The 26,473-nt window shown below is 44.5% G+C and overlaps 1 protein-coding gene across 1 annotated transcript in view; it reads left to right on the top strand.

Annotated features, from left to right (window-relative positions):
• Nucleotides 1-3,420: 3,420 nt before the first annotated feature.
• Nucleotides 3,421-26,473, top strand: part of LOC310792218 (uncharacterized protein) — a gene marked incomplete at its 5' end in the record, with an annotated part of 84,978 nt that continues 61,925 nt past the window's right edge. Inside the window, 3 exons of the mRNA XM_083653946.1 lie at nucleotides 3,421-3,490; nucleotides 14,039-14,200; nucleotides 16,213-16,344. Coding sequence (XP_083510072.1) covers nucleotides 3,421-3,490; nucleotides 14,039-14,200; nucleotides 16,213-16,344 — 364 coding nt within the window. The remainder of the gene's footprint in view (nucleotides 3,491-14,038; nucleotides 14,201-16,212; nucleotides 16,345-26,473) is intronic.

The following is a 26,473-nucleotide window of genomic DNA, read 5'->3' as shown; positions in this document are numbered from 1 at the left end:
TGGATAAAACCAGTCCACACACATACTCTCTCTGTCTCTCTCCCTCTCTCTACTGCCCTCTCTCTCTGTCTGTCTCTCCCTCCCTCATGCTTCCCCCCTCTCTCTCTCTGTCTGTCTCTCCCTCCCTCCCTCACGCTTCCCCCCTCTCTCTCTCTCTCTGTCTGTCTGTCTCTCCCCCTCCCTCCCTCCATCCCACTTCCCCCCTCTCTCTCTCTGTCTCTCGCTCCCTCCCACTTCCCCCTCTCTCTCTCTCTGTCTGTCTATCCCTCCCTCCCACTCCCCCCCCCTCTGTCTCTCCCTCCCTCCCACTTCCCCCCTCTCTCTCTCTGTCTGTCTCTCCCTGCCTCCCACTCCCCCTCTCTCTCTCTGTCTGTCTCTCCCTCCCTCCCTCTTCCCCCCTCTCTCTCTCTCTCTGTCTCTCCCTCCCTCCCTCCCACTTCCCCCCTCTCTCTCTCTGTCTGTCTGTCTCTCCCTGCCTCCCTCCCACTTCCCCCCTCTCTCTCTCTCTCTCTGTCTCTCCCTCCCTCCCTCCCACTTCCCCCCCTCTCTCTCTGTCTGTCTCTCCCTGCCTCCCACTTCCCCTTCTCTCTCTCTGTCTCTCCCTCCCTCCCACTTCCCCTCCCCTCTCTCTCTCTGTCTCTCCCTCCCTCCCACTTCCCCCCTCTCTCTCTCTCTCTCTCTCTCTCTCTGTCTCTCCCTCCCTCACTCCCACTTCCCCCCCTCTCTCTCTGTCTGTCTCTCCCTGCCTCCCACTTCCCCTTCTCTCTCTCTGTCTCTCCCTCCCTCCCACTTCCCCCCCCTCTCTCTCTCTCTGTCTCTCCCTCCCTCCCACTTCCCCCCCCCCTCTCTCTCTCTCTCTCTCTCTGTCTCTCCCTCCCTCCCACTTCCCCCCTCTCTCTCTCTGTCTGTCTCTCCCTCCCACTTCCCCCCCTCTCTCTCTGTCTGTCCCTCACACTTCCCCCTCTCTCTCTCTGTCTGTCTCTCACTCCCTCCCTCCTTCACACCTTCCCTCTCTCTCTCTCTCTCTCTCTCTCTGTCTGTCTCTCACTCCCTCCCTCCCTCACACCTTCCCTCTCTCTCTCTGTCTGTCTGTCTCTCCCTCCCTCCCTAAGGCTGACCCCCCCTCTCTCTGTAGTCTGTATAGGTTCAGTTTAACGTGTGTGTCAAATGACCGTCTCCACCTACAGTAAAGGAATGCTACCATCAGGGAAATACCTTCAGTTCCCTTTGACTCTCACTAGTAGCCAGCGAAGCTAACAGGAGGCTAGCAATGCTAACAGGAGGCATTGTGACCATTTCTTAACAAAAACAGCACACTGTAAAATAAGCTTGTTCACACTAGTTGAACATGAATGATGTTGTTTTCATGTGCCTGTGGTTTCTCTGCCGCAGAGCTGGTTTCTGTTAGACCGGTTTGGTGACAGACTAGACTAGACTTGTTTAATGTCAGATGAAGGCAGAATGTCTCTCTGACTTGATCACAACAGATCTGGATTCAGATTTGAATCCTGATGACACCTTTTGTGTCTCAAGCTCATCTTTGTCCAAGATCATTTACTGCTGCTGAATGACAAATCACTCCATATTTATAATGGAGCTGTTCCTATTCACCTTATGTAGCCACGCCCATTTGACCCGGTTGTGTGGTCGTGTCACGACTTCCGGCTAAAAAAAAAGAAAAAGAAACAGGCCGGCTGCTCCAATATCATCTAACTCTGAATGAACTAATAATTTAGCCAATTGTATGTAACATATAATAAAAGCAAACGGCAATGTCTAAGAATGCAATGCCATGTAACTGGCTCGTTCATTCTCGCATTCCAGGGAATTACGTTAACGTCTGCGGGTCTTATAGACGTAAGTGGCTCGCGCTGTGCTCAGAGGAGAGAAAACCATCTGAAGCTTCCTTTGTTGGATTCCAGGTATGTTTTACAAGAATGTGCTCATCATTGTTGACGATAACGTTATCTGACCTGGCTAACAGTGGATACTCGCTTGCTTGCTGTGTACTGAGATCAAAGTAGTAGGCTGCTACGTTCTTTGTTTTACCCCTTGCACTGTCCGCTACAAAAACAACTCTCTTCTTCATGATGTTCTTTTGTATTTCGCGCCGTGACCGCCGGAAGTGTTAACACAACCTGGAAAAATTTGGCCCACCCCCGCGTATGAACATAAGGTGAATAGGGACAACCTGCTTCAGTGCTTCTGGTCCTAACAGTGAGTTTATTCAACTTGATGCATTTTTCGCTATGGGGGTGGAGACACACCCTTACACGTTCAGTTTTGTCCAGCCTGTTTCTCTCTATTGTTTCACTTTAGGATTCACTTTAATAGCCACAGTAAGTAATCAGATTACTTAGTGCAAGTATGCATTGCAGCGGTCACATCAAAAGGAGAAGACAAAGCTATATAGAAAACAATCACACACATTTAAAGTGCAGTATTTTAAAGTAACATAATGAAGAAGCTGTCCTTGTGACGAGAGGTTCTGGCCTACCGCCAGACCTCTCCTGCCAAGGGGGAGGGCCTCAAACAGTTTATGTCCCGGGTGGGAGAAGTCAGCCATGATTTTCCAAGACCGCTTCAGCATAATGGTAGTGTGCAGGTCCTGAAGAGATGGCTTCTAATCCTTCTAATCCTTAAACTTTTAAATACTTCACATGTTTCCTCCATTTCTGTAATATAATAGACTGTAATATATACTGTGATATACTGTAATATATACTGTGATATACTTAAGCAATATATCACGAGAGCAAGTGTGTTGTGGAGAATATATCCCGCTGATAAGCTGTTATCCCACGAGGCCTGCGGCCTCGTGGGATAACAGTAATGGGATAACAGTAATGTAACATTACGTCTTATTTAGAAATGCGGGGTTAAGAGTGAGGGCGCGCGAGAGAGGGGTTAAGACATTAGCCCGCGTCTATTCTTGTACAAAACATCATTTTCTGCGAAGTATTAGTAAAGTTATAAGCGAAGATCGATTCACAAGGATCTGAAAGCTGTCTCCACCATTTTTTTTTTGAGGGACTTTTAGTAAGAGAGTTGCGCCATCATGCGTCCATAATGACTCATTGTAAGGACTAGTGACCCTCCATACAGCAGATCAGGAGAAAGCTGTTTGGCTCGAGCGCAGCGCTGCCTTTTAGTAAGAGAGTTGCCATGGCAACCAATAACCCATGGCCATGGGTTATTGAACTCGGTTACTGGAATTATACAATGGCTGTGAACCAATCAGATTGCTTGATTTGAGAGAGCGGTTTTATAATGTAATTTATACTGTGATATTCTGTAATTTATACTGTGATATACTGTAATATATACTGTGATATACTGTAATATATACTGTGATATACTGTAATATATACTGTGATATACTGTAATATATATACTGCAATTTAGGTTCCAGAGAAGAGGATGTCGCCTCCTGTGATTCTGACTTGGTTGATGTGGACCTGCCTGCTGGCTGCAGAGAGCTTAAAGTCCAGTGAGTTTGGATTGATTTTACATAAAGGGTATAAACTGTATGGAAGCGTATTGAATTCACCTGGGAAATAAATCCGCCGTTTTCAAGCTTTTTTTTATTTTTTTATTTTTTTTACAATTTTCAGAACATAGGGAACAAACAGGCTCAGACAAAAAACAAAAACATACATTTCAATGTTACCACTAACCAGCCACATCAAGTGCTTGTGTGCTTGTAAGAGTGTGTGGGATCCCACGGAAGGGCTCCATAAAAAGTCAGCCAGGCAAATCACCTGCTGCTCCTAACCTCGTCTAAGTAGGCCAGAAACTGGTCCCAAATGATTGAGAATTTCCTAAGCGAATTGGTCCTCAGGAACCGGAGTCTCTCCATACATATAACCGAGACCATGTCCATCAGCCACAGCTGAAAAGAAGGTGAAGAGGGGGACTTCCACTCCATCAGAATGAGTCTCTTGGCGACAGTCATCCCCTGCGTCAGAGACTATTGCACAGCATTAGGGAGGAGCAGAGAGGATTCTGAGCAGCCGAAGATGGCGAGTTCTGCCTCCAACTGACAAGTTATTTTATAGGCCTTACACTGTAAGGCCTATAAAATAACTTACAGTATCAAATATTTTTAATATTACAGTAGTGCCTGGTCTCTACGCCACTATAATCTCTCAACATACATGTAGACTGATATGGTTTAACACGTACCAAGTCAATATACAGTAGTGCCTGGTCTCTACAGCACTATAATCTCTCAACACATGTAGACTGATATGGTTTAAGACCTACCAAGTCAATATACAGTAGTGCCTGGTCTCTACGGCACTATAATCTCTCAACACATGTAGACTGATATGGTTTAACACATACCAAGTCAGTATACAGTAGTGCCTGGTCTTTTACGGCACTATAATCTCTCAACACATGTAGACTGATATGGTTTAACACGTACCAAGTCAATATACAGTAGTGCCTGGTCTTTTACGGCACTATAATCTCTCAACATACATGTAGACTAATATGGTTTAACATGTGCCATGTCAATATACAGTAGTGCCTGGTCTTTTACGGCACTATAATCTCTCAACACATGTAGACTGATATGGTTTAACACGTACCAAGTCAATATTCAGTAGTGCCTGGTCTTTTACGGCACTATAATCTCTCAACATACATGTAGACTGATATGGTTTAACATGTACCAAGTCAATATACAGTAGTGCCTGATCTCTACAGCACTATAATCTCTCAATATACATGACTGATATGGTTTAACACGTACCAAGTCAATATACAGTAGTGCCTGGTCTCTACAGCACTATAATCTCTCAACACATGTAGACTGATATGGTTTATACACCTACCAAGTCAATATACAGTAGTGCCTGGTCTCTACAGCACTATAATCTCTCAACATACATGTAGACTGATATGGTTTATACACCTACCAAGTCAATATACAGTAGTGCCTGCCTGGTCTCTACAGCACTATAATCTCTCAACATACATGTAGACTGATATGGTTTAACATGTACCAAGTCAATATACAGTAGTGCCTGGTCTCTACGGCACTATAATCTCTCAACATACATGTAGACTGATATGGTTTAACACATACCAAGTCGTTACTGAAGAGAGGCCCTACTTGTGACAATTATATCATAATTCTGCAAATATGCATAAAAGCTTGTCGTCTGACTTATTGCAAATAGTTAATTGCTCCCTTCTGACCGGCACCTTTCCTGAGTCTCTGAAAACTGCAGTTATTAAACCTTACTAAAAAAGCATAGTCTTGACACATCGGTAATTAGTAACTACAGACCAATATCTAATCTCCCCTTTATAGGCAAAATAATTGAAAAGGTTGTTTACCTACAACTCAATAGATTCCTAACCTCCAACGATCTCCTATATAAACTCCAATCAGGCTTTCGCCCCCACCATAGCATTTAAACCGTGCTTACTAAAGTCGTAAATGACGTTAGAATTAACTCAGACTCAGGCAAAAATTCAATCCTAGTGCTATTGGATCTTAGCGATGCGTTTGACACTGTTGACCACTCGATATTATTAGAGAGGCTAGAAAACTGGGTTGGGCTATCGGGTACGGTCCTCCAGTGGTTCAGGTCCTATCTCCAAGACAGGAAGTACTTCGTTTCCATTGGCAATTACACATCTGACCTAACTAGTATGACATGTGGGGTGCCTCAAGGATCCATTATGGGGCCCGTTCTAGTCAACCTTTACATGCTCCCTCTAGGCCTAATTATGCACAAAAACAAAATAGCTTACCATAACTACGCAGACAACACCCAACTCTATATAAGTCTTTCCTCAGGTGAATATGCTCCCTTAGACTCACTCTGTCAGTGCATTGACCAAATAAATGACTGGATGTGACAGAACTTCCTCCAGCTAAACAAAGACAAAACAGAAGTGATTGTCTTCAGTCCCAAAGAACAAAGTCTCTGGCCCCTATCGTTGCATCGGCCTAGTTTCTACGCCGAGCGCCTGGCGCAGTGGGCGTGGACCAGCGCAATTGATATCTTGGTCTTGGCGCTACACGCAGTCTAAAGCATTACAACCACGCCTTTTAAGCATAAAATTATGCACCGTCATGCTCATTGGATAAGTGCAATAAACGAATCGCACGCTTGCCTTTTAACACATTCAGTGCCAGCGACGCCATATGGCGTCAAGAGAAATTTACCGTACAGTGCCAGCGACGCCAAATGGCGTCAGTAACTCGAAATTGTTTTTTTGACGGGGGGGTGTCGATCTATGCCTCTTACATCGCCTCTTACAATATGATAGCTATTGAATGTGTCTAACCTATTTTACAGAACCCTTAGGTGGCGACAGCGCACTCCAGATGAGAGAAAGTGGAGTAAAACCATAGAGTAAAACACACAGAAGAAGTCGTTTGGGAAGAGGAAATCGCATCGCATCCGTCCGTATGCAGCTGCTTCATTGAAGCATAACGTAGCTGTGCCCCTGCAGCAGCCAATCTGCTGTCACAATTGAGCACCTCGTGTCCGCTGCATTCGCTGCATTCGCATAATCAGTGACATACACGCGGGTGTAAAAAAGCTGGACTAGCGGACTTTTCACTGCTGAGCACACGCAGAGAGCAAACGCATTCACAGCAGAGCAGAGCAGAGAGCTACTCCTCCCACAACGGGGGGGGGGAGGAGGAGGGGGGGAGGTGGGGCACGCAGGACACTACAGCATACAACAGACCCGCAGGCAGCTGCAGCATTACATCAGAAAATATTAGCAATGAGTCAATGATGTGCTTGAAATGCTTCCTTTCACAAAAGGGTCGTTATCTCAGCTCGTAGAAAAAAAGGGATGTTTTTGGTCTAATCAAGCTATCTTCTCCGGCTCATAACTAAAGAACGGAAAATGGGATCAATAAACTTTTTTTTGCAGGTGATAGAAGAGAGTCTCATCGTTATTTGTGCGTGTTCAGTGTTTACATAGTAATTATTAAAGAAATTATATGACTGTTTTAAAATGCATTGCGGCCTATGTGGCACAGCAAGCAACCTTTTGCCCAAGGGCCGTGGCACTGAAAGTGTTAAGCTCCAATTCCAGTGGTCCAGCAAAACCAGACAGAAGCCAAGCGCTCTTCCCCCCCCCCCCCCTCCCTTCATCCAGTCTGTCTGTCTCCATATAGGCTATTATTCCATATTATTATGCTTCTCAAACCAATCTAACTGCAGTTTAAATACTGCAAGCATGTAAATACGCTACACTATAGCAAGATCAAAGTGAAAAGAATGTTCTAAATGCATCAGCTAGAAAAATATAGCCTATTAGATTGGTGAAAGTTTGTCCAGAAAGATATCATTTTCTCTCGCCTGCTGCAGGAAGGATGATGCACATAAATATACCCTACATTATGTAAAGTCATTGCATAAATGTGTTTTTATTGTAAAACTAAATGTGAAGTAGGGCCAAGTTATTGGAGCGGACATCACAGTATAGCACATGACAGTAGAAGCCGTTCCGCGCGTTCCGCTGACACTTATCTAAATCACGTTAAATCTACAAGAGATATATATAGGCCCAGGAGGACATATATGTTTCACTTAGGGTGGTGTTTTAATTTCGATGTTTTATTTGGTCCAATATTGAAATGTTCTACAATTGCAGGCTGTGTTACCATTACACATTATTTTAGATCAACCTTTTATATCTATTTCGCCTCATTTGGTTGCTATTTAGTAGCGAAATGGAGTACCCAATTGCATGCCTCTGTAAACACATGTTATGAGAGTGGTATATATACCCCATTCACAGGCAGTGAACTTACAACTGCTATTTCCTATAGGACGTGTGTTGTGTCTGTCTGAGCGAGGGAGTCAGAGAGAGACAGTCGTATTGTGCCTGTCAGACTGAGGAGAGAGGGAGAGAGTGACACAGAGAAGGGTGACAGAGGAGAGAGCCAGAGGGGAGGGAGAGAGCCAGAGGGGAGCGCTCCGCGCAACTGGCGCACTGAATAGGCCTGCTTTTCAAAAGCGCAAAGCGCTAAATTTACGCCAGGTGGGAAGATATCAGTACGCCGAGATTTAAGGCCGACACGCCCACTCTGGCCCATTCTGGGACTGCGCCACGCCCATTCGGCCTAAAGTGCATTTGGCAGCGTAAAGCCATATTGATATCGTCCCAAAACAGGCGCAAGGCACTTTTCTTTGCGTTTAAGGCCCGTTTTAGCGCCGAAGGCCTGTGGGAGAATAGGGCCCTCTATCCCTGAAGCCAAAGGATCAAGTTAAAAATATTGGCGTTATTATTGATTCCGATCTCAACTTTAACTCCCACATTAAGTCAATCAGAAAATCAGCTTTTTATCATCTTGAAAATATAGCAAGAATTAGGGGCTACATGTCCAGACAGGATCTAGAAAAACGAATTCAGGCCTTCATCTACAGTAGGTTAGACTACTGTAATAGCCTTTTCTCTGGTCTCTCCAAAAAAGAACTTAGACAACTCCAGCTCATTCAGAATGCTGTCGCTAGAGTTCTAATGAAGACTAAGAAAGCTGATCATATTACTCCAGTTCTTAAGTCCTTACACTGGTTGCCAGTGCGTCATAGAATAGATTTTAAAATACTGTTACTATTCTACAAATCACTTAACGGCCTAGGCCCAAAATACATTGCTGAATTGCTCCCACTGAACCGTCTAGACCAGGGGTGCCCAACCTTTTTTGACCCAAGATCTACTTTTCAAGTAGCCAGCCTCTCGAGATCTACCAGTCCAGTTTCAACATCGCAAACGCACACACATCGTTTCCAGCCTGCAGTATCTAACCTCACAACACTTTCTCGTTGTCCCACAACCACTTGACATTAGGGCTGTGAATCTTCACTGGCCTCACGATTCGATTCGATTACGATTCAGAGGGCTACAATTCGATTCGATTACGATTATCGATGCATCTCGATGCATCTTAAATCAATGCATCACTTTTTTTCCCCAATACATGATTTATTTTTTCTCACTTTCTTTTTTCTCACTGCATGTGTGGCTACTTTTAAAATAAAAGTGCATTTGGAATTGGATTGTATCATGATCCATAATTAAAATAAACAACTGCATGTACTTCCATTATATTTTATTTGATTATAAAAATAATAATAATAATAAAAATAATAAAAATAATAATAATCGATTTTTGACACCCCTCGCGATCGACCTGGGGTCAGTCCGCGGTCGACCAGTAGACCGCGATCGACTCGTTGGGCACCCCTGGTCTAGACCTCTCAGGTCAGCAGGGTCCGGCTTACTAACTGTCCCTAGGATCAAATCAAATCATGGGAAAGCCGCATTCTCCCACTATGCTTCTGCTAGCTGGAACAATCTGCCTGAAGACCTCAGATTTGCCCCAACTTTACTTACTTTTAAAAATAGACTAAAGACTTTGATGTTTACCGTCACTTTTAACTGCTGACAGATAGAAAATTTGTTTTATTCCTCTGTAAGTTTTTAACTATTTTTGCAACTACTCTGTTGTGATGCTTTTAAATGTCTATTTTATCCTCTTCTTTTATTCTCTTATTTTCTTGTGTCGACCATTTTATGTGAAGCACTTTGAATTGCCTCTATCTGATTTTATGCAAACCCAATGCTGTGGCATGTACGGGCAACAGAAGACGCAAGGTACCAGTAGAGGGTATGCTTGGCGTGCAAACTACAGTATGAAGACAAAGCTGTTATGAAATGTCTATTTTATCCTCTTTTTTCATTTTCTTATGTCATCCATTTTATGTGAAAACCAAACTCAATGGATTTTGTGTGCTCAATATGTTCTAAATGAGAGAGTAAGGAATCCTATGAGGGAAAGCTTTGAAAATTATCTAATGGTCCTACCAAAACAGACACTACAGGTGAGGGTAACAAAAAAAGTTAATTCATAGATATCGCCATAAAACTTCACCGGTTGACAATTATTTTTTGAATTACAAGTTTTCTGAAATTGTATGTTTAATTGTGCAAATAAGGCATAAATATGCACAAATTTGCATACATTTCCAAAACAGAAATTTGAACATTGGATAAAGCCAGGCTCAAAATTCTTGGTTCATTTTGTTGACATATATTAGAGCCAACCTTATGGTACCTTTTTGTATTCATGTGAGAAATTTAATGATTTTATCACAACTGTTATTTGAACATTAGACCCGGGGGATTGGCGGCAATCTTGGAGTTGAGGTCAAATCTGACTTCCCTCCACATTTGAAAATAAACCTCATGTTATTAACTAAGAGAGATTTATAGCGACCATCTTGGTTTTAGAGACTTGTCTTTATTTAAGAACATGGAACATTATACTATTTAATATTAAATAATAATGATAACAGATAACAGGCACGCGTGGGACAGACAGGCACGCCGGCAGCCAGAGCAGTCGTCCAATCAACTTCACACTTGAAGGCTGTGTTGCTGGGGACCCGAGGAAGTGCAATGTTGCATTTTGTGCAATTTGGAAAGACGATTTGTTCAATACTGGTAAACTTTGACTAAACAAGTGAACAGCACTCTGTGCAGCTGCTGTTTGAACAGGCACTGCAGTGTCTGTAATAAGTAATAGGTAGTAATATAGTACAGTAATAATGAGTCATCATAATGTAAAGGCAAGAATCTCTGTACTGTATGTCTGTGTGTCCTCATATCCTGGGGACAGTTTGTTCAGTCGACTTGGTGGGTTGCTTGCATGAGACCCGAAGAAGTCCAGTGTATGAAGTTTACCTCAATACACATTGTACATATTGTATAACAAAAAAAAAACATATATTAGGATATAAATTAAACTCAAGTCCTGGTAGAGGAGCACATTCTACCTTCAGAGTAGTTGAAGCTGTAGCACGTGCCACGTACGTACTTGTGCATGCATGTTACAGAAAGCACAATTTTATTTTACAGGAATGTATGTATGTATTTGATTATTTTCGATTTTGGCACCACATGGGACCCTAACCTTAATCCTAACCCTAACCCTACCCTCAGTGACCTAAACCTAACCACCTCATCTGCACATTATCCAGGTGAAGTGGCAGGATTCTAGTCTATCCCGCTGGTCTGCGGCCGCTGTCGGTCGGAACAATGAGTGGTCGAAACAATAAGAGGTCGGAACAATGAGCAGTCCCCATTTTGAAGCAATTCCCGCAAGGCGTTCCTGAGATATTGCGTTAACGCAAGTGGGGTGGAGCGTCTTGATGTCACATTGAACTTGACCTTTGACCGCCAAAATCTAATCAGTTCATTGTTGAGTCCCAGTGGACATTGGTACTAAATTTGAAGCAATTCCATCAAGGTGTTCGTGAGATATCATGGTAACGTGAATGGGGCGGCGCCTCTTGATGTCACACAGTGACCTTGACCTTTTTATCTGCCAACATTTTAAAATGCTTGAAAGAGACGTGAAATTATGTATTTTATTATTAAACTGAGAAAACATAGGACTGGGGGAACATAGGGCTGTGGGAACATAGGGCTGTGGGAAAGTTTTTAGAGGGGTGGGAGTTTTGAGAGGGGTGGGAGAGGTTAGGTTTAGGGTTAGGCGTGGGACGGGAGGGAGGGGTCCTCGACCCCCCCTGACCCGACCACCTCAGACCCTCTAACCCTAACCTTAATCCAGACCCTAACCCTAAACCTAACCAAAAATCCACACAAAAACCATTTTCCATTTAACAATTTTAGAGCCGAAATTGGGAAATAGAAATGTTTTTAGGCTGTGGACAAATGTTTCTACTTAAAAAAAAAAAAAGGAGACTGGGTTGCATTTTGTGGCAAAATGCATGAATTACTGACTCCACCTGTTGCTGTAACGCAGTCTCAGTATAAACAAGCAGCACCACCCAGTGACCTAATCTGTTACTGCAACCAAACAATGTTCCAAAAGCATTTCAAACATATTTGAGACTGTTCCAGGTTCTGCATCTGAAATGTGTTCAAGCTGGTCCATGTGACTCAAGACAAGGTCAGGCACTTCTCACAACTAAAAATCATGCACGTTGTTAATTGCCCCTCACACACTCATAGGCCACCAGTCTGCATGTGAAATGTGCCTCTACATGTACACATCCTCATCATTTAGTATGAATTATGAGAAAAGTAATACATTAAAAAAGGCTATTTCCCCCCAGGTGAATGCAATATGAAGTGTGGCAGTTTAGCCTAATAATTGTCCATTTTCCTGTTGCTGCCACAGCTGGTCTGAAGTCCTACAGACAGTAAACCAGCAGGTAGCCTCCTATAGGAGGCTCAGACCAGAGATGAAGTGTTCTACAGGCAGTAAACCAGCAGGTAGCCTACTGTAGGAGGCTCAGACCAGAGATGAAGTGTTCTACAGACAGTAAACCAGCAGGTAGCCTCCTATAGGAGGCTCAGACCAGAGATGAAGTGGTCTACAGACAGTAAACCAGCAGGTAGCCTACTGTAGGAGGCTCAGACCAGAGATGAAGTGTTCTACAGGCAGTAAACCAGCAGGTAGCAACTGTACGAGGCTCAGACCAGAGATGAAGTGTTCTACAGACAGTAAACCAGCAGGTAGCCTACTGCAGGTGGCTCAGACCAGAGATGAAGTGGTCTACAGGCAGTAAACCAGCAGGTAGCCTACTGTAGGAGGTTCAGACCAGAGATGAAGTGGTCTACAGGCAGTAAACCAGCAGGTACTGTACGAGGCTCAGACCAGAGATAAGGTGTACAGACAGTAAACCAGCAGGTAGCCTACTGTAGGTGGCTCAGACCAGAGATGAAGTGGTCTACAGGCAGTAAACCAGCAGGTAGCCTACTGTAGGAGGCTCAGACCAGAGATGAAGTGGTCTACAGGCAGTAAACCAGCAGGTAGCCTACTGTAGGAGGCTCAGACCAGAGATGAAGTGGTCTACAGACAGTAAACCAGCAGGTAGACTAGGAGGCTCAGAGCAGAGATGAAGTGGTCCACAGGCAGTAAACCAGCAGGTAGCCTACTGTAGGAGGCTCAGACCAGAGATGAAGTGGTCTACAGACAGTAAACCAGCAGGTAGCCTACTGTAGGAGGCTCAGACCAGAGATGAAGTGGTCTACAGGCGGTAAACCAGCAGGTAGCCTACTGTAGGAGGCTCAGACCAGAGATGAAGTGGTCTACAGACAGTAAACCAGCAGGTAGCCTACTGTAGGAGGCTCAGACCAGAGATGAAGTGGTCTACAGGCAGTAAACCAGCAGGTAGCCTACTGTAGGAGGCTCAGACCAGAGATGAAGTGTTCTACAGACAGTAAACCAGCAGGTAGCCTACTGTAGGAGGCTCAGACCAGAGATGAAGTGGTCTACAGACAGTAAACCAGCAGGTAGCCTACTGTAGGAGGCTCACACCAGAGATGAAGTGGTCTACAGACAGTAAACCAGCAGGTAGACTAGGAGGCGCAGACCAGAGATGAAGTGGTCTACAGGCAGTAAACCAGCAGGTAGCCTACTGTAGGAGGCTCAGACCAGAGATGAAGTGGTCTACAGGCAGTAAACTAGCAGGTAGCCTACTGTAGGAGGCTCAGACCAGAGATGAAGTGGTCTACAGGCAGTAAACCAGCAGGTAGCCTACTGTAGGAGGCTCAGACCAGAGATGAAGTGGTCTATAGACAGTAAACCAGCAGGTAGACTACGAGGCTCAGACCAGAGATGAAGTGGTCTACAGGCAGTAAACCAGCAGGTAGACTACTGTAGGAGGCTCAGACCAGAGATGAAGTGGTACAGCACGACTTCATTCAACAGTCAAGTACTGTAAAGGACAATAAGTCACAGGGAAATAGAAAACAGTAGAACATAATATAAAAGAGTAGACACCACAGAACATTTAAGAAATACTGATGTATTATGTATCAAAATAGCATTATGTATTAGTAGTATTAAATCATTTTTTTTAATACCTTGAAATATCTACAATGTGTTGAGATGACTTCACTTTTCCAATGCAAGTGAACCTGTTTTAACGTCACTAGTTCTGCTCCGCCCCCTCTGACACTGCCAAAACACACGCTCACATTTGAAATCTCACAGCTTCCATTCGTTTTGTCTTTGCAGAAAAAACACTCTACGGGAAACTAGGGGGCAGTGTTGTCCTCAAGCCAGACTTGTCCTCTGTGATTGGCTCCATTACTGCCATAGAGTGGCAACATTTTGATGACATCGCCATGCAGTGGAATGGGCCGAATCACCCGATAGATTCCTACCGTCAATTCAAAGGTAAACTGAGACACAGGGTGATTTAAGCTTAGATTTAACAGGGGGAGGGAGGGACAAGTTGTTCTCTCAGATGTATGCTGAATGGTGCTGTGGTTTTTATGCCGGATGCATTATGTTTTCAGGTTGTACGTACGTCTGTCTGTATGTACATCCGTTCCTTGCTCCTTAACGCAATATCTCAGGAACGCCTTGATGGAATTTCTTCCAATTTGGCTCAAACATCCTCTTGGAATCAAGGAGGAACTGAGTGGATTTTGGTGGTCAAAGTTCAAGGTCACTGTGACCTCACGTCCATCTGTTCCATCAAGGAAGGGGGGGTAGGTAAAAGGGGCCATAGCTAGGGATAGGAAAGTTGTAGAGAGCCTTGATTCGAGGGGTGGGTAGAAGAAGTGGCTAGGAGTGGTGAGGGAAGGGGTGGGGGCTAGGGAAAAGTGGCCATAGAGTACTGCAGGGATGATGTATTTTTGTAGACTTACCCAGAAGTCACTGCACTTCCTGGTTCGTAGGTGTAAAAGGCAATGAGATGTTTGCATGGGGATTTCGGTTAAATGCATGAAACAAGTTAAATCATGAGAGACTAGTAAGAAGGTTCAAATACACTTTAATGATACAATAAACATTTTAAGGTTTGGCATATGACTTCCTGACTCCGCCCCTCCTGAGATGGCAAGAGGAGGGCATCAGCAGTGCATAATTTAGAAAATTCCCCCATAGGGAATTCTTCAGGAGTCATAACGGTGGTGGGAGGGGAGGAGGTGGGGCGAAACAAGTGCTTCAAGGCAATCACGGCCAACTGTGGCGACAACACAAATGTGGTTAGCCTAACAACAGAGTAAAAACAATAACTTCAAATACACTCAACCGTGATTGGCTCAGCAGAAAAGTGAGGGAAAGGGATTGGCTTGAGCTGATTGGCTATTACTAGAGGGGGGAAGCGTGGGTGACTGTGACTGGATAGGAAAAGTAGGCTATGAATGAAAGGGGGCATGAATAACAAAGTATGGTGTGATGTGGATGAGCAGGGCATTGGCTGCAGAGGTAACCTTCATGATTGACATTAGTCTAAACCTTTGTTGATGCTTGACTCACGCTGAATGTGAGCTCACGCCTCTGTTCACACCAGACACTCTCCTTTCCTCAGTGCCGGGCTCGGAGCTGCTCCTGGCCCCCTCCATTTACTTCATGCATGGCAGCTTCAAGCTTCACGCATTAGTGGCCGTTCACACTATACGCCGAAGCAACGCTCAACCTAAGCTCAACCTATGCTGAACCCACAAGTTTCATTTAGGTGTTCTTGTTAACAGGTGAAGCCGTTCACACCAGCCACACGCATGTCACACTCATGCCATGCTCAAGTCTTGCTCACACCTTGCTCACGCGACCATTCAGGATTCAGTCCTATTTTCCAAGCGTGGCGCGTGCGCGGGTTGTGTGAACAGCTTCACCTGTTAACAAGGACGCCTAAATGAAACTTGTGGGTTCAGCGTAGGTTGAGCTTAGGTTGAGCGTTGCTTCAGCGTATAGTGTGAACGGCCAATTACGCTTGGAAATGAATTCTGAACGATTGCATGAGCAAGGCTTGAGCAAGGCACGCGCGCGGCTGATGTGAACGGCTTCGCCTGTTTCTCTAAATTAAACTTGTGGGTTCAGTTTAGGTTGAGCGTTGATTCGGCGTATGGTGTGAACTTCACATCTGTGGTTAAGAAAAGTGTATGAAACAGTGAAGTTTGTGTTCAGCAAGATAATCTTTACAAATAAGGACCACTTTTATGACCTTTGATGCATAAATGCATTTTTTAAGAAAATACTTCATGTCATGAAAGTACTACTCATTTTTTGTGAACATTATCTTGTGGGAAAAGCGATCTAGGTCAATACTGCACCAATTTCAGAAATTTCTGCTCACATGACTTAGTTATACATAAACAAATATGAAAAAAGGGATGTATGATGCAGGTTGAAAAATACAGAAATAGCTAGCTACCCCTAACTATGTTATTGCATATTTGAAGATCGTGGCGACCTGAACACTTCAACTGGAGAGATGATGATCAGAGGATTGACCAGAGGAGACAGTGGATTGTACAAACTAGTATGGATCAACAACGTCAACGTGGACAGACAGATTGAACTCAAAGTCATCTGTAAGTGTTTTATTTTGGCAGTTTGACCATTTTTAAGTGGGTAATTTGGACTTGTGTCTTGTTTTCCCCTGAATTCACCACTTGGTTTTAACCAAGAGCAATGGTGAAATTTCCATCCATTTTTAACAGCAAAAATCGTTTTAAAAACTTTTAAAGATAGTGTAAGAAAACTGGTATCATATGAAACTAAAAGACCTAAGGCAGGGATTCTTAAAAGTTAAGAATGCCATGGCCCACTTTGAAATCTGAAAATCTTCCGGGGCCCACCCAACCCTTTAACCACAACTCTGATCAGCACACACAACTAAGATGATGTATTTCCCTATATATTTTTATTTCATTAACAGAGCATGTGAACTTGGTCATAAGGGAAATTAATAATCCATCCACATACAACAATTTAGGCAAAATACCCAAAAGCCAGATTGCCAAACATTTTGTCTCCCATACTCATCAAAAATATTTGCATGCATAACACATTTGTTGAGACAAAATGTGATGAGCAACAACAGAATAAATCAATCCACAAGCTATTAATGCTATTTAGGCTGTGAAAAATGCTTCTTATCTGTAAAGGGCAGACTTGTGGGTACCCATTGAACCAATTTTCATTCAGATAAACTGAGCTGAGAGGTCAAGTTTAACATACCATTGGTACCAAGCATGTTATGGACCAATGGATGCCTTAGGTCTTCTAGTTTCTTCTGATAACAGGATCTTCACTGTAGCTTTAAAAATGACCCTGCTACAGCCATTTGATTGCCCACGAAAATCAGGAGTGTTGGCAGACCACTTGCTGCCCACCTGCAGTACCTCCACAGCCCACTAGTTTGGAAATCACTGAATAAGGCATCCATTGGTACCCTGTCATGCTAGCTTGTCGGGAAGGGGGCTAAATCGTGCTCCAAAGTTAGTCAAGATTTTGGCAAGGGAAACCTGGCTTTGACCTCTCACCTCAAGATATCTGAATGAGAATGTTCCATGGGTACCCACGAGTCTCCCATTTACAGATATCCCCACTTTATGCTAATCACACGAAGCTTTGGGCAAAAAGCATGCCGTTTTTTTGCATGCAGTATAAATTATATTTTTCGCCTATTCTATTTTAATATTTCTGCATACTGGGGTCTCTGAACCGTCTTGGAATTGCATAATTTAGGTATGACTGGAAAGCGGAGACTCTTGTGGATTCGATTGTATTCATGTGTGATGATTAGGGGTGTCACTAATTTCATGATACGATACACGATATTGGGTTCACGATAACGATACGATACGATATTTTAACAATATTCTTTTTAACAAAAGTAAATAATTTTTATGTATTTATTTATAATTTATTTAACCATGTGAGTCCCGTTGAAATCGAAACCTCTTTTCAAGGGAGCCCTGGGAAAATACTGGAAAAATAGTCTTTCATTTGAAATACACAAAATACAAAACAAATGCTGTTTTTGGAAATTGTTATTATAATAACTATAAAACAACATGGAAGATAATGCTTCTCTTGCAATAGAATGTGTCACACTGTCACAAACTAAATGTTTGTTGCATGGTGAAAGAAAAATAAAGTATACAATCTATTTCTTAAATAACTCATGCTCAATGGTCCCTAAACTTATGTAATCTTATGTACCCCTTGAGCTGTTTTGCCATGCCAGTAGTAGTCTACCCCCTCACTCATGCGTGTTGATTCTGCTAAATTTGTTCTATTATTATTCAGGAGCAAAAAAAGAAAAAAGAAAAGAAAAATTTTATCGTAATTTTTTTCTGACGATACATATCGTGACGTTTTGATATCGCGATATATCGTGCGACGAAATATCGTGACACCCCTAGTGATGATGTTAGTCTCCATAGACCTATTGTGACTTCTAGGAGGAGAATCACAGCCTCATGAAACTATAACTACAAACTAGAGTACCTCGGGCATTCATGGGATGTATGGCCTTCCTAGGTATATTGACAATAAGGAGGGTTTTGAACAATTTCCAGAACCTAATTGCTTGCCAATCAACGAAAAATGCATGCATTCTGTGCATTTTCATCAATCCCTGAGTGGTCAAAAACCGTAACAATTGATCCCCCCCACAAACACACACACACACACACACACACACACACACACACACACACACACACACACACACACACACACACACACACACACACACACACACACACACACACACTTTTAGGGGGGGGGGGGGGGGCTTTGTTGTCCACATGCCCCGCTTCTCAAATCAAAGTTGCGCCCCTGTCCAAGGGGGCAACGTCGATCAGAGAAAAATTGTGCAATTGTGGAAGTGCTAATCACGCAGTTCCTTGAATGGCCACTTGAGGCTGGCTCCAAAAGCAAGTAATGCTGCATTCCAGTTGATCTAGGAATTTCTCAGTTGAATGACGTTACACCCAAAAAGCAGACAGGGTCAGCTCTAGCCAGGCTTGTTGGCAATAACAGTTGATAACAACACATGCAATATTTTATGAATACAAACACTGTAGCAACATATGATTTCCCCAATAAGAATTCACCAAAATTATGCAAAATCATATTTTTCCAAACTTAGTGGTGTAGTATAACCAGCAGGAGGCAATTGACGTGTGACATGATTTTGGTGACACTCCACTGTATGAGAGCAAAGTTATTGAATGATTTCCCCAATAAAAATTCACCAAAATTATGCAAAATCATATTTTTTCAAACGTAGTGATGTAGTATAACCAGCAGGAGGCCATTGCTGTGTGACATGATTTTGGTGAAGCTACACTGTACAACAGTGAATTCATTGAATATTTTTGTAATCTGTGTTGCACTTTGTATACGGTCCCTAAGCACTCGCTTCACCGCCCGCAGCACATGGAGATCAATGTTATTTGTCCAGCTCGGAGGATTGCTCGTCTAGGTGAACATGAGGTTGTAGCTCGTTGTCTACCTTACTAAGATGGGAAAGAGGCGTCGTGTGTGCAGTACAAACGCATTGTTTGTGAGCTACTGATCCGGGAAGTGCGAATCCGTTAATATATTTCCAACTTTACCGAAGTAAATGAGGCTTGTAGACTGTACCCCCCTCCTCTAATGCCCAGATGTAAACAAACCAGGCATGTGTTAGTGGGAGTGGACCATTGGCTGTAACGTTAGTTGTCAAAGGAGCGGAAAGGGACATGGCAATTAAAACCAGCGCATTTCGGCATTATTTTGATCCAGTAAATGAAAATATGGTTGTGTGTAGGCTGTGTCAGATAAAACGCATATAACGTTAACAACTCGACAGGTGTCTGTGGACGCCAGGACAGCAGGACCTGGTGCTATAGCATTGTAAATGTGTTTTAGCCAGACAAGCTAACGTGTTAGCCACTCAAGATAACGCAGCTCATATGACAATGAGTGACTGCGCAAGAGGCTTCCACTCAACTTTGTTGAACGCAAAGGCTTCCTACAGTTAAATGGACTATATTTAGCCTGAACACACGCCACTGCGCTAGGGTGAGTTGTAGTTTTCTGATGTGCAATGTTCATAAACAGTGCAAGATGTTGTGAATATTGAAGATTATGAAGAACGTAATAAACGGTTTCAAGTGGCTCTTAAATACACGCAATATATCCTTTGGTTAACTTAATAGAACTTCAATCTGGAGGTGGTTTTCCCTCAGTCCTGTCATTTTTTTATGAATGAGCTGAGATCCCCGTCTTCCCGTGGCGTACCCTTTTAAACAGCCGTCGATTCGGGGCTGATACTACCTCCATTGGAGGAACGAAAGGCGTAACAAAATGACTCACTATTCCGTCCCTGTGACTTTTACACAGGAGGCGAGGCGTAATAATCCCACAACGATCATGGCTTTCACAGGCTGTGTAAAAGGGACTACAGATGCACCGTGTTGGTTTGTGATCCGACAATAAACGCAAAGAAGAAGATTTAAAGGAGGACTTACCCCCTAGATATGTATTAGAACAGTGATTTGAAAATACCTATGGAAAAAACCAAGAAATGACATATGCTCTTGTCTATACTAGGCTCTTTGACTGTGTTCAAGTCCAGATTTTTTTTTCGGAAATCGACGCCATTACAGTTTGCCTACTGCCTCAAAAATAATTTATTTGAGAGGGGCAATATCTTTATAAATATCAACAATTAGCCAACGCTGGTGGCCTGTTTGGAAACAGCTTTGCTCAAAATGGTTTTAAGTTATATCAATTTGGTAATTCAGTGGCGAACTAGAAATTTTATTATTTTTCTGCATGTATCTCTATGGAAACTACGTTACGAGAGCAAAGTGACGTGGGCTCGTTACAGCAGCACACCGCACAATACGACAAACCCCCCGTTCTGGGGTAACACAATGCGAGATTTCTCTACGTCATTCCCTCGTCCAAGTTGCCATATAGTCCCTTTTTCATTTTAGTTTGGGGGCTTTTCGTGATTCTTGTTAAAAGTTGTGCAAAAGTTTCCTCTCAGTGCAGTGCAGGCTGCCTGCGCCTCCTCCCTCCTGCCAGACCCCGGCTGGCGAAACAGCCTGCTGCATGCATGGGGCGTTCTGTAACCTCACGGAGCAACAAACAAACACAGACAGAAATAGCTGTTGTGCGATTTTTCTGCTCAATACAGTATGAGATTGGGTACAGGATTGAGGGAATCCCGCATCTGTTTGCGAAGGTGCGACTGGACAGGACGCTTTTCACAGACGGGCACAGGGCTACTCAGGGCACAGCTGCAGATTTCTCCTCCTCCTCCTCCGCGCATTCAGTCTGTCCAAAATCAATACCGATATAATCTCAGTAGGAGGGATGCAGGGAAATATATTGTAACGTGTTCGGGTAATCCAGGTATTACCCGTAATGTGATGTGCAACATAAGTGTCTCAACGGTAGCTAGGAACTAATGTGTGTGGGTGTGATCCTAGGGGAAAGGGGGTATATATGACCAGCGGCCGGGGTGCCGGAGGTCAGTCAAGCTATGGAGTGAGCGAGACCGGGTGTTGTGTGTAGAGCTAGCGTTGTGAAGCTAGCTGCTAGGAGCTAAAGGAGCCTGTGAATAAAGACCCTGTACCAACTACAACTCTCCGTTCTTTGGCGTATCACCGATACGTTACATTGGTGTCAGAAGTGAAGCGGTAACGCCTGATTCGGTCGAGAGGGGAGAGAGTGAGGAGGAACAGCGGAGAAAAGTTTGAAGATCAAAGGCTCGAGCGACCTAGCGGTAGCGAGCTAGCTGTGTGAGCTAGCTGCTACGAGCGCCACGTGTGATGGTGCGTCTAGAAGAAAGCCTGTCGGCGAACGGGAGAGAAGAGGGGCTGACGACAGAGATCAGCTCGATGCTGGCGGGCATGGAAGCCCGTGTGTTGAAAGAAGTCAGACGGCTGTTGGAGACGATACCAGCCTGGGCAGAGGGGCTTATGGAGCTGCTACGAGAGCTCGCGCAGCACGGAGAGAAGCGGACGGAGGAGCCACAAAATAGACTGTGCTGGAGCTGTGGAGAACCGGGCCACGTGGCGAGGTGGTGCCGAGGCGAGCCCGGGAGACGGACCGGGTATGCGGGACAACGACATGGACAGCAGGGAGCCTGCTGGGCATGTGGAGCGATTGGACATTTAGCCAGAGAATGTCAAGAAGCTGTCGGAGATTGGAGAACAGCGAGAGAGGAGAGACGTGCAGGCGGTGAACAGGTGAGGCTTTGTTGGGCTTGCCAGTCGCCTGAACATTTAGCTAGAGACTGCGCTAAGAGTGTGAACGCTGGAAGAGACACACAGCCGGGGGAGCAGCCCGAGCAACAAGCAGTGGAGCAGCCTGAGCAACAAGCGGCGGAGCAGCGGAGCAGTACAGAGCCGATTGTTCTGGGCAGGAGAGTGACTGTTGAGCAGGCCCAGGCTAGCTGCTCTGCATGCCAGCCAGTGGTGGGGGAGATCGCCATCAGCGACGAGACCATCAGGATAATGGGAATCGTTTTGAACAGCCAGAGGGAGGTGAGCGACATCATCTGCAGAGCTGTTACAGTCGGGGGAGCGGCGCTCGTGTCCCCGGGGGAGCGAGAGGGGTCAACGCTGGAGGAGTCGGCCCAGCCAAGCCGCTGCACAGCCCCCACGGCTGCGCTGCAGAAAGTCGAGGTGGAGATCGACGCCGATGGTGTCCGCCCTGCTGTCCTCAACACGCCGCACCCTGGGGGAGCGGGACGGGAGGACAAGCGAGTGCAAGCGGTGGAGCCGACAGACGAGGAGAGGCACATCACGCATGTCAACGGGGGTGAGTGGAGACGCAGACAGATGGAGGATGCGGATATCGGTCCGGTGTATGCGTGGGTAGCGGCCGGACGCCGGCCCCCTGTGGAGGAGATTCACACATGTTCCGGGGCCACGAGGGGACTGTGGAACATGTTTTCGGACCTGCATCTGGGTGGAGATGGGGTTTTAGAGAGAAAGGGGCACGGGAAAAGCGGGACCCAGTGGGTTGTACCCGGTTGCCTGCGAGAATTGGCACGGAAGGGGGTGCACGATGGCCCATACGGTGATCGTGGGCCCGAAGAGACACTCAGCCTCCTCCGTAGACATTTCTACTGGGGCAAACAAAAGGAGGACGTGCGGAGATACTGCAGTGCATGTGTTGACTGTGGAACACGGGGGGAAGACCGAGGAGAGTCACCCTGCGGAGGGCTAACCCCACTGGGGTTTGAGCAGGACTAATGTGCTTCAGATGGGACAGAAGCTTTAAAAGGGGGGATGGAAATAGTGGTTGAAGTGAAGTGGGATAATGTGAATAAGAAAAAAAGGTTTAAATGAAGGTAATGAAAAAAGGATGATGTAAATGTTGGGGTTGTTGTCGAACTGAAATTATATGTGGGTTGAATTGAAGATGAGTGTAAAGAAAAGAGGGAAAACGAAATAAGGTAAATGTGGGGGTTATTGGTAAATTGAAATGTGTGTAAAAAAGAGAATTGAAATGTGGGTTGAATTTAGAGGAATGGGGAAAGAGGAAGGAATGAAAAGAAATGCAAATGGTGGTGGTGGAATGGAAATTAAGAAGTAGTGAAATAATAAGAGACAAATTGGGGGAATACAAAATGTTGTGGGGTGGTGTGTTTTGGTACAGGGGGATATGTGTGGGTTGTGGGTGTCGACGTGGGCGTCGAGCTAATGTTGGGTGAGGAGTATGTAACGTGTTCGGGTAATCCAGGTATTACCCGTAATGTGATGTGCAACATAAGTGTCTCAACGGTAGCTAGGAACTAATGTGTGTGGGTGTGATCCTAGGGGAAAGGGGGTATATATGACCAGCGGCCGGGGTGCCGGAGGTCAGTCAAGCTATGGAGTGAGCGAGACCGGGTGTTGTGTGTAGAGCTAGCGTTGTGAAGCTAGCTGCTAGGAGCTAAAGGAGCCTGTGAATAAAGACCCTGTACCAACTACAACTCTCCGTTCTTTGGCGTATCACCGATACGTTACAATATGATAGCCGATGTGTTTAGAGAAGCTTTGTCACGTTGTCACGTCGTAGTATAGCGTTATATTTTACATGTGCGCTAAACTGCGACCATATTTGTTTGCGGAAATATCAGACTGCTCTCTCTCTGCTCTCAGAGCACAGAGAGCTCTGCTCTGCTGCGCGCGCCCGCGGAGCTTGGAGCTAGTGCATGAGGTTTACAGTACGACTCTCTCCCGCCTGCCTGGCTGGAGACAGCTGCTTCCAACTCGGACTGATAATATATACATCATCATTCGAGCTTATCCAGGTAAGATATTAATAAAGTAGTGACACATTCAGCGGGAAACTAACTATAATTAAGACATGTGCCAACTTTGACGACGTTTGGTTCAGTATTTTAAGAGCAAACTTCAATAGTAATAGGCTTGGAGTTCTGAGGAGCCAAAAGGGTACAGGGGGGGTAGGGGAGTAATTATCTTGAAATCCCATAGTCTTTGGGGGCACTGTGACGTCAGTGTGCCCCTAATCTCCCATTCATTTGAGAAAAAAAAAAAAAAGCAGTGTTCGACCTTTAGAGGGCGCTTATGCCAGTTATGCTGCTGAAAAATGATACAAATGGTAAAATGGCAACAGTTTGGTGTCAAATGTGGAAATTCTGACCAGAATTCTTCACACATCACCCCCAAAGTCATATATATTGGTTAAAAGCTGAAAAAAAGTGTTTTGGAGGTAAGTTCTCCTTTAAGGTGTGGCCAAACTGATCAGTCAGAAAATGGCCAGAATTATAAAATGGATAGATCTATGTCCATTGCATGTACAAGTAACCTACTTGTACAGCAGGTGGCGGTAAGCACCTTGAAGGTGTCAGTGAGTCGTCTATAAACCGACAGAAGAATAAATCTGGCGTTAGCTAGCTGTTCGCTCTGTGCGCTACGTTACTTATGTAGCAATAAAACGCCACTGAATGACCAGATTGATGTAATGGTCGGCCAGTTCGAGTCATGCTGTTTCCATGAAGCCCACTGGCTTTGATATCTGTTGGCTAGTTGTTTATATAACAGTAAAATAACATTAAGTTATAGAGCTGCCCCGCTCAGCCATTTCCACTCTGAGAACACCTCCTCGACTCTGATTGGTTAAAGGGACGGCGACTATCCGTCCAGCCGATACATCCATGCAGAAAAAGTTCAGCCCTCTTGAACTGTTCTGTCCATCAAAACGTATGCAAATTAGCTGGATACGTACGCTTCATCAGTGCTGGACAGACAGACAGACATCTGTGTTGAAAATGAATGGAAGTGAACAGAGAAATGAATGCAGACGGACAGACACCACGGATCAGTGTGGCCACCCTCTTAGGTACACTTGCCAAGTGGACAAGCTGTATAGGTTAATCTATGGTTGGACTTTTGTGATGTACAAGAGGTAAATACGGGTTTGTGTAGTGTTTTCTATTCTGTGACGAACTTAACCTATAATAAGAATGCAAAGTGTGTGTGTGTGTGTGTGTGTGTGTGTGTGTGTGTGTGTGTGTGTGTGTGTGAGAGTGTGTGAGTGTGTGAGCAAAATAGTGTTTACCCACAGCTCTGCCATTTTACATGCGATCAGGCTGAAGTGTAAAGAGCACCGTTAGGGTGACCTTACAGAGACCGATTTTTGAAGTCGCTAATTAGGGATGACTAAATGGGGAAAAAATGCTAATTAGTGGCCAAAATGCATCAACACTGGTTCAGCACCATGGAATGTTCCAGAGTGGAGCAGCACACAGGTGAGCTGAGTTGTAATCAGCCACTGAAGAGGACTATGAAACCTCTCTGGGGGGAGAGAGGAGAGGCTGCATGCCAACTCTGTGAGCGAGGCCTGACTACATGGCCAGTCACACAGGGACGAGTATTCCGCTAGTAGTGTAAAAGTGATTTGTGTTGCTAATAGTGAGTAGCATTGAGTGAATAGCCGTTAGCATTAGTATAATAAGTTAGCTAGACATTACTGTACATTGACACCGGCCAGATTTTCACATATTCGTGTGACCAGATTACATAGAAAGTCAATGCAAATGGACGAGTATGAGATTTCGCCCCATGAGGCGAGAGACGAGTTTTTTTGCTGCGTGAATGACGGAATCTTTGCCTCATCGCCCGTTCACTCGAGTTGAACATTTTCACCGACTTGACTACTTAAGAGTTGACAATTCAAAGGTTCTGGCTTTTGCACACGGTCTGTTAGTATCTTTTTATATATTTTTTTACTATGTGTTTTTCTAATTTGTCTACTGTGTGTTTTTATTGACTGTATGTGAGCTGCTGGTACATGAATTTCCTTCGGGATCAATAAAGTATCTACCTACCTACCTACCTACCTACCTTCAGTGTGATATCGGCTAACATTAACATGTTATGTCCATACTATATTTCCTTAATCTAGCAATAGTTTGTCTTAACTACTTAAAATGCAAAGCTAACAGTGTGAAAGCAAAGCTAATGCTAACATCAACACAACTTGCTTTTACATTATAACATTTATGTTAGTCACAGTAGAAAACAATACACAAACTCGTATTTACTTCTTAAGGTCATAAAAGTCCAGACCATAGGATAACTGCTCATCACACTGTAAATAAATAGCAGTCCACTTCGTGTTTTGGTACAGTTGTGTTCACATGCGTTCTGTTCGGGCACGCCTGAACCGTTCCACAGACCACCTTTTTAATTGGAT

This window comes from Poromitra crassiceps (assembly GCF_964638095.1).
Source record: "Poromitra crassiceps genome assembly, chromosome: 17".
NCBI classification, from domain to species: Eukaryota; Metazoa; Chordata; class Actinopteri; order Beryciformes; family Melamphaidae; genus Poromitra; species Poromitra crassiceps.
The sequence above is the reverse complement of the archived record's forward strand: the minus strand, read 5'-3'. Positions and strand labels throughout refer to the sequence as shown.